This window comes from Chenopodium quinoa, unplaced genomic scaffold, assembly GCF_001683475.1.
Source record: "Chenopodium quinoa cultivar QQ74 unplaced genomic scaffold, ASM168347v1, whole genome shotgun sequence".
NCBI lineage: Eukaryota > Viridiplantae > Streptophyta > Magnoliopsida > Caryophyllales > Amaranthaceae > Chenopodium > Chenopodium quinoa.
In genome coordinates, this window is record NW_018744249.1 from 41715 (window position 1) to 60629 (window position 18915).

The 18915-nt window shown below is 38.8% G+C and overlaps 1 protein-coding gene across 2 annotated transcripts; it reads right to left on the reverse strand.

Moving 5' to 3' along the window:
• Window positions 1-8835: 8835 nt before the first annotated feature.
• On the reverse strand, window positions 8836-16629 carry LOC110694820 (actin cytoskeleton-regulatory complex protein PAN1-like). 2 transcript variants are annotated; one of them, XM_021871987.1, is made up of 4 exons: window positions 16138-16629; window positions 13978-14256; window positions 9468-10572; window positions 8836-9014 (listed from the first exon to the last, which is right to left on the reverse strand). In XM_021871987.1, exons 1-3 carry the CDS (start codon window positions 16438-16440, stop codon window positions 9472-9474), a joined length of 1683 nt encoding a protein of 560 aa, XP_021727679.1. In that variant the 5' UTR covers window positions 16441-16629; the 3' UTR covers window positions 8836-9014; window positions 9468-9471. The 2 variants fall into 2 exon arrangements, with proteins under 2 accessions (XP_021727679.1, XP_021727678.1); XM_021871986.1 differs by lacking the exon at window positions 8836-9014 and having other exon boundaries at window positions 9245-10572; window positions 16138-16628.
• Window positions 16630-18915: the final 2286 nt, after the last annotated feature.

The window sequence follows — 18915 nt, forward strand, 5'->3', positions numbered from 1 at the left end:
TTACAAAATCATTATTCCATGTCTATTTAATTGTGGTTTAAAATTAAATAATGAGTCCATTCGATTTGACAATATTCAAGATAGGGTATCAAGACAATGTCTTGGATAAAGAAACACCTATTTAGTGAACATTGAATGTCATATCAAAATTACCCCTAATAGAGGTCATTTAAAGGTTGGACGACTAATGACTACGCGATATTAATGTGTAGTATGATTTATAGCACTGTTTCTTATGCTACAAGGACAAGAATGTCATAAATCATTTGCACAAGTATTAGTTTGGAACTATACTTGATCGACCTATCAGAATACTTTAAGAGATTTGAAATCGTCATTAGTATTTTTCTCATTATTGCTATCGGTACCTCTTTCCTCGGCCATGAGTATTGTAATTTTTCTTATAAGAGCACTAGTCCGTTTTAATGTTGGTCAAACATCTGCCGTAAAAGGGGGTTATAAAGACGACACTAGGGCGACTAGAACTCTTAGTAAGAGAATCTTAACAATACAAGATTGGGAATGTCCTCCCATTAACAATAGGAAACATGTCTTTATTGTTTACAAGGCCTCTCGAAGAGCGAGACTGTGAAAATGCATGGCCGTGCTTGGATGAATTTTGGAAATCATCTACACTTGACAGTCGAACTCAAAATTTTGAGAAACACTTCTAGACTTAATAAGGATGACGATGAATTTTACCTTATAGTTCATGAGAGGCATTAAGTAACATAGGAAAAGGGCAATACACACATTGCACACTTGTCCTTGGGAATTGAAGGACAAGTGGGAGATTAAAAGGAATGGTGTTCTTCGAATAAGTGTATTATTCCAATAGAGGGTTCGGAATCAATTATGGAGTTAATTATTCAGTAAAGTCAAGTGATCAGAAAGTTGGGCTAGAGACCATCTTTGATCAGTGAGATTAATCTCACAGCTTTCCTTTAACTGAACCCAATGGGTCACACCCAAGCGTGCAACCGAACTAAGGCGACGAATTAAGCCAAAGGTCTTAATACGTCAAACAAGAGAATACGTACTCCGACGTCGGATTCCGAGCTTAGAGTATTGAAGACGAACGTCAAACATCGTGTCGATTCTGGGAACCGACAAGACGTGCAAATAAGTCAAACAACAAATAAATAAGTTAAAGCGTATAGCCCTAGCCTCGCATTGGCCTAGCCATGCGAGAGCTAGGCTAGCTAAATGCTGCCGCAAGCCCAGCAAGCCACGCTGTCTAGGCTTGTTTGTCGAGATCATGTCGCGCAAGCCTTGCTAGCAAGGCCCAGCAGCTAGCGTAGCTAGCCAAGCCGCGCTAGCAAGTGTTGCGCCCAGCAGCAGCAGCCCGCATGGTGCAAGGCTTGCTTGCGGGCTGCGATAGCAGCCTTGGGCCGTGCTGGCCTACCCAGCCAAGAGCACAAGGCTGCCAGCAAGGCAAGCCTTTCTGTTCAAGGTTTTCGCCATCTAGGTCGATTGTCCTTGGGCGGTTTTTGGCTTGGAGAGCAAGGTGGCCATGTGGTCCTCACCTAACCCTTCCCACTTGCTTGCCACTTGTTATTTGATTATTTACTTGTTGCTTTTAACTTATTTTAGAATTAAATTACTTGCACTATTTTCTCAACTTTTCAAAGTCCCACATTGATCGAATATCAAAGGGAAGGAGATGTTTCTTTCTATAAATACGCAAGCTTGCCTTGGGAATTGAATTGCAAGAGTTGAACCCTATAAAGGGAATCTCCGATCCATTAAGAAAACCCTCGGAGTACCTCGTGTTAGTAGTGTTGCATATTAACCTAGCCGTAAATACTAACCAAGTTTTCGGGCGCGTGGGTGGACTTCATTGGAGGGACCACATTTGAGGTTCTAGATTCGTTGCGAGGTTCTTTCTCCTGCGAGGTGGAACCACGCTTTTAGGGTATAAGAGTCTTTTCCCTTCTCTCTCTCTCTCTTTCTTGTTATGTGTTTATTTTATATGCAGGTTTAGTTTAGTCGTATTAATTTATGCATGTGGTCTAGGGTGAAAGGAATGGTGTCCTTCGAACAAGTGTATTATTCCAGTAGAGGGTTCGGAATGAATAAGAAAGCTAATTATTTAGTGAGGACAAGTGATTGGAATGCCTAGCTGGAGGTCAATTCTGATCAGTAATATTAATGCATAATTAATATTACAGCTTAATCTTGACTGAACCCTTCGGGTCACACCCAATCATGTAATCGAACCGAATCGACGAATTAATCCGAAGGATTAAATGAGTCAATAGAGTATTTACGAACAAAGACGTCGGATACAAGCTTAGAGCGTCGAAACCGAGCGTCGTAAGTCGAGTCGAATTTAGGAATCGACGTGACGGAAAAATCGACCAAACGGCAAGTCATTGCTAGAGTAATATGGCTAGCAAGCTAGAAAATGTCGAGCTAGCTAGCTAGCACAACAAGGGGGAGCAGCATGACTGGCACGTATGCTAGCGTGCTAGAACTGGCCGCACCATCGCTAGCAAGGCTAGCAGCACGCACATGCTTGCTGAGCCTTGCAGGTGATAACAGTAGCTAGCTAGGCTAGCAATAGCAGCACAGCAGCTAGCTGGGCGCAGCCTAGCACGAGCAACGCAGCAGCAGCCCGCATGCGTGCGTGGCCTACTGGTTGTGCGTGTGTGTATGCGGGCTGGCTGGCAAGCCCAGCCATGGCGCTAGGCGCAAGCAAGGCTGCCTTGGTTACTAAGGCAGGCTGCCGGCTAGCACATGCTTGTTGGCTTGGTTTATTGAGAGTTTGCTTGGGGAGCAAAGGGTGGATGGTCCCCCCATGTGGTCCTCACCTAACCACTTGCTCTCCCCTTGCCACTTGTCATTTGGTGATTCATTTGGATATTTAATTTAATTTAGAATTAAATTAAAATCAAATTTTCCCTTTTTTTCAACTCGCCCACATTGATGGGAGATGAGATTTTAAGGGGTCTTTTCCCTATAAATACCAATCATTTGGCATTGGGAAAGAGCACTTGAGTTGTGAACTTGAAGGGATCTCCAAGAAGAAGAAAACCTTCGTTCTAATACTCTAAGTTATTTTTGTCCTAGCCCAGACTAAGCTTCGAGATAAGGGCCGGGTCGGTTCGGGGAGCGAGGGTGTTAGCCGTCGGAGGTTCGCGCATTTACGGGATTCTACGCTTTCAAGTCCGAGCTCAAGTGAGAGCGAAGCACGCTTCAAAGGTAATGATTCTTTCTCTCTCCTCTTGTTAATTATGTGATTATGGTTTTAATACATGTTTAGTTACTTTAATTTGTGTGCGGATTTTGGGCGGGTTTCCTTCCGCGTGATGTTGGACATCACGAAACCCAGCACGGGGTGGCTTTTGGTTCCGCACGGTGTTCGTACACCATAAAACCCAACATAACGATCTTCAATACATGCTATGAAAACTACGCTATTGCTTGGCTAGTAAGCCAAGGAAAAACTAAGAAAGCTAAGAAGAAAGCTTAAAGAAAATGAAATGCTTGTTGTTGATTGATTTGTTGATATCCTCCATACGGTTCCCTTACCTCTATTTATAGACAAATTAGAGCGGTTGTGGCTGACTTCCATAACTGTACTGTTTTGCAATTATTTTCTCATGGCGCCAACTCTCTTTTAAAATCAGATTACTAACTTTGCCTCCATACGGTCCTTTCTTTGTATTGGGTCATTGACTAACTTCTGCCCATTTTTCACTTGCTATCATTGGTTGACCCAAAACCTTTTACTAACTCTGAAGTCCATTCAACTTGGTTAATTGGGTCAAGGTCAAGGAAAAGTCAAGAAAAGTCAAAAATTTGATTTTTAGGTGTAACATTAACATTGTTTATCATCTCTATTTCTTTCATTCATGAACTTATGATAGTTTTTTTTAGAATTAAAATTTCAAATCTTTAAAAAAATGAAATAACAGCGTACCCTACGACCCGACCCAGGAATCTCGGGTACCCTAACCTCGGGTACCTAAGATTCTCCGGTCGGGTCATGGGCCAAATATTCAACTACCGGAAAACCCAGGTACTCGGATCTGAAGAGCCTTAGTGGAGGATGTTGAAGAGGTGTCGCGTGTTGTGACACATAGTTGGGCTATGCTCCTTGGTGGTCACCTCTCGAGGTTGACCATCATCAAATTCGAGTAATTTTCTATTTACTTAGAATAAAGCCCCAAGGATTTCATGTGTTAGCCAAGATAGAAAGCTTGTCAATGCATAGCTCAAATTCAATCAACCATATCTTCTTTATTACAAGAAATTTCAATTGATTAAAATCGGAGATGAAAGTAGAGTCCAAGAGTTTTCAAACGACAGGTCAAATACCTAATTTGAGCAAAAAGAGAAGAAATTAAAAGTGTTTGAAATCAAATTGTCCAGGTAAAACCGCTGGAGATGCCGCTCCACCCTTCAGAGCAACCGCTCCACCTTGACTTAGGAATTTTGGCAGAAGCTATGGAGCGACCACTCTAGAGCCCTTGTTCCATAATGGTTTTTTGTTCTTTGTTTGTTTGATTTTCTTGTTTTTAATCTTGGTTATTCTTGTAATCCTAGGGTTGTAAGTTTATGATCTCTAGGTCTGTTTGTAAAGCCCTATAAATTGGGGTGAGCTTGTTGTTTTGAGGGACTTTTGCTTAATTTAAATCTAATAAGATTTTTTTTCTCTCTCTCTCCTTAATCTTAATGATTATTTGATATCTTTGTGATTATATTGTTTCTTTGTAATCTTTATGGTTACACCTTAATCACAACTTTTTTGGTGTTGTCTTTGATTAAGAACCCCTATTTCATAGATTTTGGTCATTGATGGGATATATTTATCTTGTGTTGTTTCATTGGAATTGTTGTTATTAGTTAATTCATATCACATTCAACCTTAATTAATTTATTCAAAGTCGTTAGATTTTAAGGTGAAAGAGGAACTCCATAAACACGCAAGACTAAATAATTTATTCAAAGTTGTTAGATTTTAAGCACTTAGTAAATCACTTTTAATTTCTTTTCTTGTCAAAAAAACTTTAATTAATAAATTAGTGTTGCTTGATCATATTAAATAAAGATAATCAATTTATTCACCTAGTATTCTTTCGTTAATGAAAGACTAGAACTTGAAATTAAATTATCGTCTTATTTACTTAGAGGTCTATAGAATCCTCCTCCTTCTCTCTCTCTATAGACCTCTAAGTAAATAAGACGATAAAACCTTGTCATGCAGGCATGTAACCCTAGGCACCTAATCTATATATAATTATATTATACTAGATAAAGCCCGTGCGATGCACGGTTTGTTTGTATTTTTTAAAGGAAAAATTAGAAATAATAATCCCAACTTTCATCAATTTTGGTAGAATAATCCCAATTTTGGATTATTCTGTAATCCGAACTTTGGGGGGTCTTCTTTTTCTTCAATCCCAAACCGGTCAACAAAAGTCAATGACCTGTTATAACAGGTTATGTGCCATGTGTCAAGCTGTAGTTGGTCCAAAAAAAAGGAAAACTTTTATAAAAAAAATTTTTTTTTAAAAAAAAACAAGAAAACCCAGAAAATAGTAACCCCCACCGTAACCCCTACCTGACCACCGTAACCCCCACCACCACCACCACCACCACCTACCACCAGCCGTTCGCACCGATCCCTCCCTTCCCCTGCCCCAATGCTGCGTTGCTTTCCCCCCAATCCCCTTGTGCTGGTGTTGCGACCCACCTCCACCCTCAATCCCCTCCTTTACTGATTCGATTTTCCGCCAACCACAATCAAAACTCCGTTTAAACCTCTCCAACCATTCGAAACACCCTCGAAACCCCTCCCCCACTTCCAAAAACCCCCAACAGCCACTTCCTCACCGTCGAAAACCCTAGCCGCTAGGGTTTTGGGGGTAACCGGAGTGGTGGTTGGAAGTTTTTTGAAATGGGGGAGGGGTTTTATTGGCGGTTGCATAGAGGTTTTGGGGAGGGGGACGGTGGTTTAAAGGGAACGCCGGAGCGGCAACTCTAATGGTGGGGGAGGAACGACGGTTCGGCGAGAGAGGTGGTTGGGCTGGCCGGGTTGCCGGATTGGCTAGGTGGTTGGGGCTTTGGCTGGGTGGATTTTTTTTTATATATTTTTAACCAATTAATTTGTGACACGTGTCACTTTAACCCAAAAAAAAAAAATTAACCCATTGAACCGGTAACCGGTATTTGGGATTGAAGAAAAAGAAGACCCCCCAAAGTTGGGATTATTCTACCAAAATTGATGAATGTTGGGATTATTATTTCTAGTTTTTCCTTTTTTTAAAACAAATGATTTTGGTCATTTTATTCGTTGTACGTCGTATATTATTTAATATCTTTATTTTAAAATAAATTGTAAATATCCTCTCATTCGTTATATATTTAGATAAAATTCCTAATCTCAGAAGATAATATTTTATTTTAATTAATTTAAACTTTAAAATCTCGATCATTCGCCAATTTTGCTTATATGGCATATGAATTATTTAATTCTAAAAGAAATTATAAATCTCTTATTTAATTGGTTATAACTAAAATTTATTATCCTAATGGCGCGTTAAGAAAATTTAACCTAACGTGGCTCTCTAAAAACTCGGGATAAAGCTCCATTTTAAGTTAAGAAAATATATATATTAGTTTTGTGCTCGAGCGATGCCCAGATAGTTGATAAAATTTTAAGATAACATTTTTTACTTGGACGTTAAATACGGTCAAATAAATATTTAGACATACGATATCATATGGAGTGTACTTTGTAGAGTTTTGTTTGTAAATAGATATCTATGTTAATTGACTTGAAATTATTTTTATTGAACATAAATTATTTTCACTGAGCTGAAAGTATTTTTACCAAACTAAAATGATATTTACTGATTAAAAATTATTTTACTGATTATCTAATTTTTTTTTAAAAAATAAATCAAATAACAATGCATTTTGTATGTGGCTAACCACACCATATGGCCAGGCAAAGTAACCCCTATAAAACTGATCGAGTAACTCCTGTAATACTAACTGATCGAGTAACCTCTACCACTGACTTAGTAACCCTTATCTATAACACTGATTGAATAACCACTATAACACTGACCAAGTAACCACTATAGGACTAACGAAGTAACTCTGATCTTGTAATAGTTGGTGACAGGGTTTGACTAGCTACGTATAAAAGTTTGTGACTAAATATATTATAAATGGCTCTTATTTTAACGAACTTTTTAAAACGAATTTGATGATGGAAATAGAATTGAGTTATAGGATATTTATCAAAAGTTATGATTAATTTTATATATATAAAATATTAGAATTTTATCGATAATAAAACTCTATGCAACAATTTTATCTTATAAAATCTATTCAAAAATCGCTCACTTAGCATCATATGTGTCGCAATAATACCTATTTATCTCCTACGCAGCGCGACACTTAGCAAAAATCTGAAATGCCAAGTATCGCTGTCTCGTAATCTGGCTGCGAGACTGACTTTATTTATTAGTAATATATGATATATTATATTTAGATTAGAGAGCAAGCTCAAAACCCCTCCCCACACTCCATATGGCCGCCTAGCTAAGGGAAGACCCAATATGTGCCTTCCCTCTTATGTTCAACCTACATCACAGTGTGACCTTCCCCTCCCCTTCCGCTCGCTGAAATACACCCTTTACCCGAATCCCCCTTCCTGCCCTTCCCCCACCGCAGAATCCGTCTAGGCCCTCTTTCCCTGCCCCCGAAACCTCCCCTAAGTTTATGACCATGATTCACAAAACAAGAGTCAACAAAGCGGCAACACCAAACCCTCAAGAATGCCCAGCAAATGCCATCTTATTACACCTTCCGTTATCCACCCACAATTTCTTCCGTGTCTCTGACTCCTTATTAAGCAACAAAATCGTCGATTTCAGCAAACCATGATGTACATACCCACCGTCAAACATCTGCATTCCAAGTCGATATTCAAGCACTAACTTATTATCCGATTTTTTAATTAAATTAAGACCGCGAATAGCGAGAACGATTTCACGATGTTGGTGATCAGCATATGTAATGTAAGTTGGAGCATGACCTTCAGTTTCTTCATAGGTGACCAATTAATGAGCCAATCTGGGTTTAGTCGGTAGCAACTAGGTGGGGCAAATTAGGGGTTACTGAATACTGATACCTAGTTCATAAACATCAAGGATGACACGACAAAGGCGAGGGAGGAGGATTTAGGCGTATTTTGTGGTGGGGGTAAGGCGGGAAGGGGTTTTCGGTGAAAGGTGAGTTTTCCAGCAGGGGGAAGGGTATTGGAATGTACACATCGAATTTGTAATTTTGGAGGGGTTTGGAATGTACAAAATAAATTTGTGTCGTTTACACGTAATGCTTTGCTGGACTAATGTGTTGAGATGGATCGGAGTTTCACCGACACACCTCCACCAATTAAGCTTTCTCCACCGTTGAAGCTTCCTCCTTCTGCCCTCCTCAATCTCCACCCACCTTCCAGCAACGCTTCCACCGACAACCCCACCATCTCTGGCGTCTTTGGCGCCTAATTTAACGACAACCCTATGAAAAGGGTGAAATTTAGGGCATGGTTATCCCTAAAGGGTAAGGGTGTCCATCACCCCATGCTGTGAAGAACAGTGGTGGTAATGATGGGTATCGGTGAGCTAGCTAAGGGGAAAGTAGGTGGTGACATTGATGGGTTTCAGTGAGCAAATGAAAGATGGAGGAAGGTGTCGGTGGTGGGTTTCATTAGAGGAAGGGGAAGCTTGTTTTGGGAAGAAAGATGAAGAGTTGAGTCAGCAGTTATGAGTCTACAATTTTATGACATGTCAAACGAAAGATCAACAAAATTGGTTGATTACAAAGATAAATTTGTATTTCCCCTTGTTTTCATTTTAAAGATTGTAATTCAATTAAACAATTTTGGTGGTGATGTGTTGTTGCTTTGCCACTGCAGCTTGTGCCTCCGTCTCACTACTATTTCTCTAGCTCTACCACAATGGCTCTTCCTTATGGAGATCGAGCCCAAGGACCTAGTGAAAAAAAAAAACATTTTCTATTAGAAACTGTAAAGGTTGAAAAGATTTCAGGACTTAGTATTACATAGCAAGTGCGTCCTTAGTACTAGATGAATGATGCTTATGTTCTTCCTTGCAAAGAGAGAAGCAGGGAACCTCCTAACGCAACGAAAACCTCTTTGCTTCACATACATTATAAACCTGTATGACAATCATTACTACACAACAAACGATCCACACACAAGTACACAATAGCACACTAATGGGACCATAATTATAATCAATATGAAAAGAGAAGTTTTTGCCCTCGTTAGCTTATGAAAGCTTATAAAATCAAACAGCAGCAATGAATTAAATCCATTAATATGACAAACAAAATTAAAGAACATTAACAAAATAAACACTTAACTAGGCAACAGAAAAATGTTCATCAAACCCGTCTATACAAAGGGATCATCCAAACATTACCAGGTCACCGGCCAAACCAGGCCCTCTGCTGTATTTCTCCATCATTCATTAACTTGTCTAACACAACATTTAGGTCAACTGACTGGCCATTTTCTGTAAGTTTGCGAACTGTTGCCCTAACAAGGTCCTTGGGAAAGCCCATACTTGTCACCTTATCGACAACATCATCAATGGGAACTCTGTTACCACTTCCTCCAGAATTTGATCCACCACCAAGCCCAGCAGCAGTAGGAATAGGTTGTGGTAAAATTTTAGCAGTGGGAAGCTGAGGATAATTGCTGCCACTCCCAACGGGGGAATGTGGTTGTGCTTTAATGGATGAGCCACTGCTATAATGTGAAGCAGGTCCACCATAAGGGTACTGTTCACCAGGCCCTGATGGTGGGACATAAGCAGATGAAATACCAGAATTGGATCTGCCAGTTGGTGGTGGCTCATACATAGAAGTAGGGCTTCCATAGTATGGCTGGGAGTGAGGTGGTGTACTGCTTGGTTGGGATGCGGACTGATGGAGATTCGGTGGGTAAGTCTGTGATGGAACAAATGGACTATCCTCTAGAAGATGTCCCAATGGAGGTGAAATGTGAGGAGTGCTAGCACCCACACCAGTAGAATGCTGTTGTTGAGGAGGCTGGGGATAAGGTGGGGTAAGGGTTGATTGATATTGTTGAGGCGGTGGAGCAAGAGCAAGGGACTGTTGCTGGTGCTGAGCTGGAGGCGGCATTTGATATTGTTGGCTTGGTGCTTCTTGAGTCTGGCTAGGTGGTGAGAAATAGGAATCTTGCTGAGGCCCAGGCGGGATGTGACCTGGTGGAATGTGGCCTGAAGGAAATTGAGTGGTCCCAGGGGGAGGATGACTGTGCTGCTGAGATGGTGGAGGAACATTAGAAGGGAGAGGAGCTTGCTGAGGAGCCGCAGCAGAAAATTGTGGGAGACCAGATTGCTGAGGAGGAGCAGAGGCTGCTATTTGCTGCACAGGATCTGGATGGAAGGCCTTCGGAAGTTCAGGTGACTGCTCTGCCTTAGAAATTTGCATTTTTGCTAACTGCATATGACCTTCCATGACTTCTTGTTTGTCCTTCAAATCATGCACACCATTTTGCACCTGCAAACAAAAACAAACAAAAAGCAATCATGAGGAAATCTAGCAAGGTCTCGTGACAATCAGAATCCAATAAATCTCCAATATCAATGGGGTAAGGGAAATAAAATTGCGTGCAGCCAACAATAGATAATTTTACAAAAAAAATAATAATAAGTGCATGAAAACAAAAAGAAAAGTGTCAAAAAAAAAAACCTATGCCATTTGAATTTGGCATTTCTCTACATCCTTGAATATAGAAATAGTCAGAAACACTCAAGACTCTTAAGAAACAGTTATGCAGTCTCTGTTCATTCCCCAAATCTTTCAACGCCAGTTTCAGAGTGATCAAACTCTGCACCTGAGATGTAAATATTACTACACATGCTACACATGTAACAGAAAATAAATGAGCACATATCTGGTTTCAATTTTTTGTTTCCAGCGTTCCAATTTACGATATTAGAGGGGACAGAAGATGGGAGTCACAAAGTAGGTAATTGCGTGAGGTTGACATATACTTGGCAAAAAAAATAATAACTACCTTCTTCGTAGTACAACTTGTCACTACTTGAAAAATTCTATTAGTTTATTATAGGGTACAATTAGAACTTTACTAAAGATTCGCAAAAAATAGTACGAGGACAAAGCGTCTCTTTAGACATTAGGAGTTTAAAAGAGTATATTTTAACAGGGAAGTAACTTGGTTAAGACTTGTAAGAGAATTATTTGCAACAATAGTCGTCCTAAAATGATCAAAAGTTACCCCAATATAAGTAAAATGTTAGCTTTATATAAATAAAGGTATCTATGCTTCATCGATAAAGTCATTCTCTTTAGATAAGTAAAAAATTAAATCTCAGTGTGTAACTATAATACTGTTACAAAACTTATCCCATTGCTATTTTAATTTATAATTATCTCTGCAAATTAAAAGTCAGCCCAAACAAGTTTAAAAGCTATAACAAATTGGCAAAAATTTACCTTAAAATTATTCGAGGTACACTAATATTAATGTAAAGTTTAAGCAAAAATTTGTGGGTATTAAGATATCCCATGTGTGTGATATGTATAGAGAGTCTTAGACTTCAGAGAACCAAAACTTATTTTTTAGAGTAATACAAGTGTAATATTTGCTAAAAATATCCACCAAACTTTTAATCCATTGTTGTTCTTTAACCACACCATTATCTTACACGGTTACACCCAATCACTTTTTCCAAACTAACCAACAAATAATAGAAAAAACTAAAGACATAAACTCCAACTGCTCCCATTCGTCCAATTTAGCATACTTAAAGCGTACTAAAGATGGATAGAGAAGACCTAGATCTAATATTGAGGGCAATTATATCAAAAAAAAAAAAAGTGAAATGATGGGGCTTCAAGTCACAAGGCTAAGGAGAGTTGAATGCCATGGATGTTGCTTTAGCCAGTAGTCTTCTCCGGCGACCTTTGCTTTTCAGTTATGGGCAATATGCCACTCGTTCTCTTTTGTTCTCTCTCTCCGCCCACTACCTTTTTTGTTTTTTTTTTTCTCTCTCTCCTCCCACTACCTTCCTTTTATTCCTAATCTCCCTCCTATCTTTCATTTGGCAACAGGGCCATCAAGATCATTTTACTTTAATTTTTGGTAGTCACATGAATCTCTGTCAATAGCTAGCTAATTGGGCTGGTATCCTAAACCGCTACAAATTTTTTATTATTTTTTGTTATACTTCTATTAAAACAGAACCTACAAACATGTATTTACTATGGTAATAGAGAAACATGTATTTATTTGGTAAGACATACATTATTTGGAAACAAAAAGGTGTTACTCCTTGTGAGTTTTTTTAAGTGCCAAGTCACTGTTACATTTATCAAGAGACGAAACTTTGACCAATGATATTTTTAATTATAGATAATATAACTTATAAGAAGTTGATATTTGGAAACCATACATTGAGAAGATTATAACAAATACTCATAAGACTAATATCTTTAATCTTATATATGAATCACAAACATGGATCAAAGAGATGTATGTGGATCGTGAAAAAGTCAAACTGAGCAACTAAAAAAACGAAGGGAGTATTAAAATAACTTATAAACGAATTAAGTATTACTCCCTCCATTTTAAATACTTGCTCCATTTCTCCATGCGCGGAGTTTTAGGAGAAATTAATAAAATATAGAGGTAGTGGGGTTGGTGGAAAAAAAAAATTGTAAAAAGCAAAAGTAGTTGAAAGAATATACAATTAATAAAATATGATTTATGTTGGGTCCACTAGTTGAGAAAGATGAATTAAATATTGTAAAATCTTTCCAAATAAGGAAATGGAGCAAGTATTTAAAAATGGCCGGAAATAGAAAACGGAGTAAGTATTTAAAAATGGAGGGAGTACTAATTTGCACATTATGACCCTAAAAATCGTATTACTCAAAAAAAAAAAAAAAAAAAAAAAAAAAAAAGAAAAAAAATTATAATTCTCCTACCTAGCGTAGTGCGATTTCATACTCGATCTTTGTATTAAGACATACTACGTATTAGGTAACAAGAGCGCACAAGATTTTAATTAGTTTGAAAATACTCCCTTCATTTAGCTGAATGTATACTAAGTTAGTGTAATTACGCAAACCAAAGAAAAGTGAAAATGGGGACCATGCATGTGGGTACTTTTGAATTAAAGTGGAGAGAAACAGAGAGTATGAGATTTATTGAATAAAATTGGGCCTCAAAATGTGGGGTTGTGGATGATACAAAAATGAATATAAGTTGTAATAAAAAGAACAAAGCAAAAGTGAGTATAGCTTAAAAAAACGGATGCAAACAAAAAGTGGGTAGTACTTAGGAAAATGGAGGGAGTAGAAAAGAGGAAAAATTACAAAGTTGTCCATATGATTGTAAGTATAATAAAAGCAACTAGTTTTACAAAAGTAAGGGAGTATTATATTTGAAGAGTGAGAAGATATACTTCGTATATATGTTCGAGAAACATTTGTGTGGGAACATCTTTACCATCATAAGACTATTGTTGTGAGTCACTACAAGCATGTGACCTATCCCAGTTTTTCTCTTTCCTTGGCCCAACCTAACTAGAAAGTGTTCAAATCATGGTAAAGTGGTCTTATTTAAAAATTTGTATTATCCTAAAATGAGTACGTTGCAATTAAAAAAAAAAAGAGGGGGGCATGTTGCAATATTTGTGAAACTTCCTAAATACGTAAATGTTGCAATATTAAAGGAACGTCTTAATTGTATTTAATGATGAGAAAATTATAATTTGCAAAGATTAAGAAGCTTTATTGTATATATTAGCAACAAAAGACACAAAAAAATTCAACAATAATAATACGACAGCAATCCATATATTGGGACCAACAACATTAATCCAAAAAACAATGGCCCAAAAACAAAGAAATTATGTTAAAGAGAGTAGTAAATACCTCTAAAAGAATGTTTTCCAGTTGTCTCATTTTCCCATCAGTGCTCCCATGACTATTGCCAACTGATATCTTCAACTCATCAACAGAGTGTTCGAGATGGCGTGTTCTACTCTCCAGCTGGGACAGCCGCGCACTTAGACCATCAATGGCATTCAGGACACTGTCTATATATCTTTTCATTGTTCGATCAATCTCAGATACAATTGCTGAATCAGTTACTTTCTGAGATTTCTCAAAAATCATTCTGTCAGGTTCAACATGATCCACGGAATTGTAGCTCTGCATTATTCATAACGGCAAAAAGCCACCAAAAGAAAGAGTTACTAACATTCTCGAGTTGAGGAAAAAAAAAAACAAAAAGAAATGAAATTCGATATTTTCTACATATTACAGCTTAAATTAAGCACATTCTTCCTGGGAGACTAGATACTTCAAAATTTCATAAATCACCCTTTGCAATTGTTTATAAGCTCCCAATATCTCAAGAGGCAATACTCAGTAATGCCTTATTGTAATATTGCTTTTTTAAAACTCCTTTTCCATTACCCATTCTCCCTCCTCCTCACATTCAACGCCCAACCTTTAATGCCAATATCTAACAACCCACAGGCATGCAGCCAAACCATAGAGCAGCTGCTGTAGTTTACCATACATTGCCCCCCATGAGTGGCCAAGACCTGCTATTTCCTTTCACCAAGGTCAGGGCTGGGAGGGGCAGCAACAGTAGATAAGGGAAGGGGTAGTCAAACACTCAGAAGGGGGTAAGCATTGGTGGAGGCCAGCAGTGTGCCAGCATTCGAAGAGAGACAAAACTGTAGGGGTGCTCGTACAAAGGAGATGGCTGGAGGAGGCGGAGGAGCAGCAGCAGTGTATTTTAAAATAAGACCATTACATTTTGTTACTCTTTATACAATGAACCTATCTGGTTATTTTTCATACAACAAAGCTTCATTTAAGCAAGTAACTTCAAGGTTACTGGTCTGCAATTGGACAAATTAAATTTATTGATATATAAACCTTAAAATTCCTTATTAACACATCTCCTATTCTCCATCCTGAATTTTTTTATAAAAAATAAAATACATTGGTTCAACAAAAATCCTTAATTGCACACAAAAGTGGTTACATGACTGCATGATATGCATGGCAGTTAAAAGCAAAGAAGAAGAAGCATGATATCTCTCTTTCTCCCTAAACTAGCCATTACCATTTCATATACAGTCAGTTCACTGGAGGTTTTTTTCACTACATATGAGTTCAGCGATAAACATAAGCCTCCTGTCAGTTATCTTACAGCTCATTAGATGGTCTACTGAAGTTATTCGATTGGCTTTGCCTCTTGATTCTTACAAGACAAATCCAAGAATTAAATACACCAAATAGTAGAAAAAAATATAACTCAAACTAGTACAATTTTTCATGCACTGGTCAACAAGTCACCATAGGCTGCTGATTCTATCTTCTGCTCCATATGATCGTAAATATCCTAACTTGTTTGGCAAAAGAAGAAATTGAAAATCTCCAAAGCATAGCGATAAGGCACACAATATAATCAATCCATTTGTCACCCACCTTCTACAACCAATTCATGCAATTTTTCTATATGATATATATCACCATCCCACGCTTCAATCAATCAATCAATCAATCAAAGCCTTAATCCCATAAGTGGGGTCAGCTACATGAACCAAAAATGATAATCCGAATAGTCATCCCACGCTTCAATCCTCAATAATTTTCAAACTTGCAGTTTATGTAAATTTACAAATTGCAATAAGCTTAATTCCTAAATTAAAAATCCCCACATAATACAAAAGCTGAATGATTTCACAAAACATACAAAATTGCAGTATATCCCCAAATTCGAGAGGGAGAAAGTTTCTTTAATAATCTCGTTGCAAACCTCTAACCTACGATCGATTCCGGCCATAACTTAGAGATTACACATAACAAATTTCATATGCACTCACTAATTCCCAAACCCCAGTGAACAAAAAACATCCACAAACAAAAATAGAAAAAAATTCGCATAGTTTCCATCATTCATCCTAAAATTCAGATAACAATACAAATATTGTCAATCAAACAAGAAATTCAAAATTCATCATACAAAAACCTCAATCAATCAACTGAACAAGAGAATAAAGAGAGAAATCATACTCTAAGAGGGGTAGAATTGGACTTAGAATCGAGGGAATTCCAAGACTTAATGCTAGAAGCGGTAACAGGCGGAGGATCAGCGACGGCAGGGCGATGAATTGGCTGGAAATCGTAGTTGGGTAAAATCTCATCATTGGTATTGTTCAACGAAGATGGTCGAATATCATTGGTACCCTCTTCTTCAGATTGTGGATTCATCAGATCTACGAAATCGTGGGAATTGGTATCATTGTTGTTGAGGTCAGTGTTCTTTGATCGAGATAAGTCCATAATCTGTTTGTCCATGAAGTTTGACGCATTCATCGATGCAATCAATACACAAAAGCGTTAAGTAGAGAATGTGTAAATTTAGATGGATGAGCTTGGAAGATACAAACAATGGTGGAGTATTTGTTTAATCAAAGTGGGAGAGAGAATGATCAACAAGTGAATGAATTCTTTCTAAGGTGAGTGTGGCCTAGCGTACGAGGCTTGTTTTCACAAAACAGACCCTATCTGGCTATCTAGAGGTCGATTCCGGTGTTTAGATCGGTTTGGAGAAGGCGAGTAGGGTCGAGACAATTTTTAAATTTGAGTCATGTTAAATTATTATATCCATGCGAGTCAAAATTTGAATCGGATTCGGATATTTTTTGGGTCAATTTTGGATTGGGTCGTGTTTAGGGTAAAAATATCCCATCACGTGGACCAATCCTATAGTGACACGTGGCCCAATAAAAGGACGACACGTGTTCCAATAGGAAGATGACATGTGGCAAAACATAAGGGCACCTAAAAGAGAGAATACCCCCTTACATTAGTAGGCCCAAATCCCGAGAAAGGTGCCATTACGGCGCCCCCAAAAGACACGTGTCTCTACCTGATTGCGTCACCAATCAGTGCACTCCTTTTTAGGGCACCAACCCTAAAATACACACATTCCCACCCCTATGTATACGCCAATCATTTATGATGGGAGGGGTGGATTGAGACATCTCATTTAAGGCACATTAAATTGTTCTAATTTCTCTCTACTTTCTCTTTCTAAATATTTTCGTTTTCCGATCACTAACTTGATCGTTGGAAGCGAATATTCCGTCAAATGGAATATTTGTTGTTTTGCAGGTGTTTGCGGTTGTCCGGTTATATTCACAACCTGTATCCCGAGAGATTCCAAAAAATCCCGATACATTTGACGCCGTCTGTGGGGATACACGTCTGAAATGGCTAAAAACTGTCAGACACCCGATCCTAGTGACGACAGACATGTAGAGAATGTTGAAGTTAACATCAACAACAATGATCCTCTAGCTGCCTTGTTCCATGAGGCCGAGGATCCTCCTGTAACGGTTGACTCCTTATAGGCTACTATGGCTAAGCTCCGAAAAGAGTTTGAGGGCAAGATACCCTCTTCTTCTAGGCAGCTACCCAGGAAAGACGAAGATGGTACTAAAAAGAAACCCCATGCCAAGGCGGCCAATACTGAAGATATGGAAGTTACTCCATTTAGGAGGCAGCCGAGGTCCCTAGAGTGCCTCGGACGAACTGGTCGAGGCTGCCAAATGAGTTGTCCCAAGGCTTCAAGGATGCTAGAGACTATCTTCGGCACATGCGGCAAGAGCGAGCCTAGTCCTACTACTCGGACACTGCTTCCACCCCCACTATGCCGGATGAAATGTCAAATCATACCCTCTCCAAGCATACCAGCTTGGCCAGTAGGAGTCAAGCTCATTGTAATCAAGCTCCAATTCCTTTATCTAAACCAGCTCAGTTTCAAGTGCCCCATAATTATGGTGCAATTCTGCCGCCTACTCCCTCAGTGTACGGGTAATATGGAAAATTGTACGGCAAGGTAGCTTACCTTAGCCTATTGATTGGAAAATGCGCTTGTTGACTCTTGGTGACAAATCGCCTCCGTTTTCTCAAGAAATTCTCAACTCTCCCTATCCAGCTAAGGTGAAAAGTGTACTTGTGGGTGCCTATGATGTTATGAGCAATCCTGAAGAGAATATCTCCTCGTACAGGAATCTAATGTACTTTCAAAATGTGGATGATGCCACATGGGGAAAATGCTTCCCGGCCACCCTCAAGGGTATGGCTCAAGAATGGTTCAATAGTCTTCCGGCCGAATGCATAAATTGTTTCACAACTCTAAGTTTGCTATTCGTTGGAAACTTCTCCTAATATATACCACCCCGGAATACTAGTCTTAACTTGGCAACTATTGTCCAAGGGAAGAAAGAGGGGTTGCGTTCGTACGTTTAGAGGTTTAACATAGAGAAAGCGCAAATTTAGAATTTGCCGGATGAAATAGCCTAGTTGGAGTTTCTCCGAGGATTAAGGCACAATGGTTTTAAGTTTGATCTGTTCAGGAAAAGGATTCGGACATACGCAGGTGTTCTGCGAGAGGCTGAATAATATATTGAAGCAGCTGATTTCTGTTCACTGATAAAAGCAGAGGAGCCGCCCAAGGGCGCCGAGAAGAAACCCTCTTCTCAGCAAGACTCGTCCGGCAAAAAGAAAAAAGGAAGCAACAAAAGAAAGGAAGTCTAGGTGGCGGATTGCCAACAGACCAAGTCCAAGAAAGCCAAGACCTACTGAAAGGAATAGTGTCCTTCGAACAAGTGTATTATTTTGATAAAGGGTTCAGAAACAATTACGGAGTATTCAGTGAAGTCAAGTAATCGGAAAGTCGGACTAGAGGCCATCTCCGATATGTGAGATTAATTATATTAATCTCACATCTTTCCTTTAACTGAACCCAACGGGTCACACCCAAGCGTGCAACCAAACTAAGGC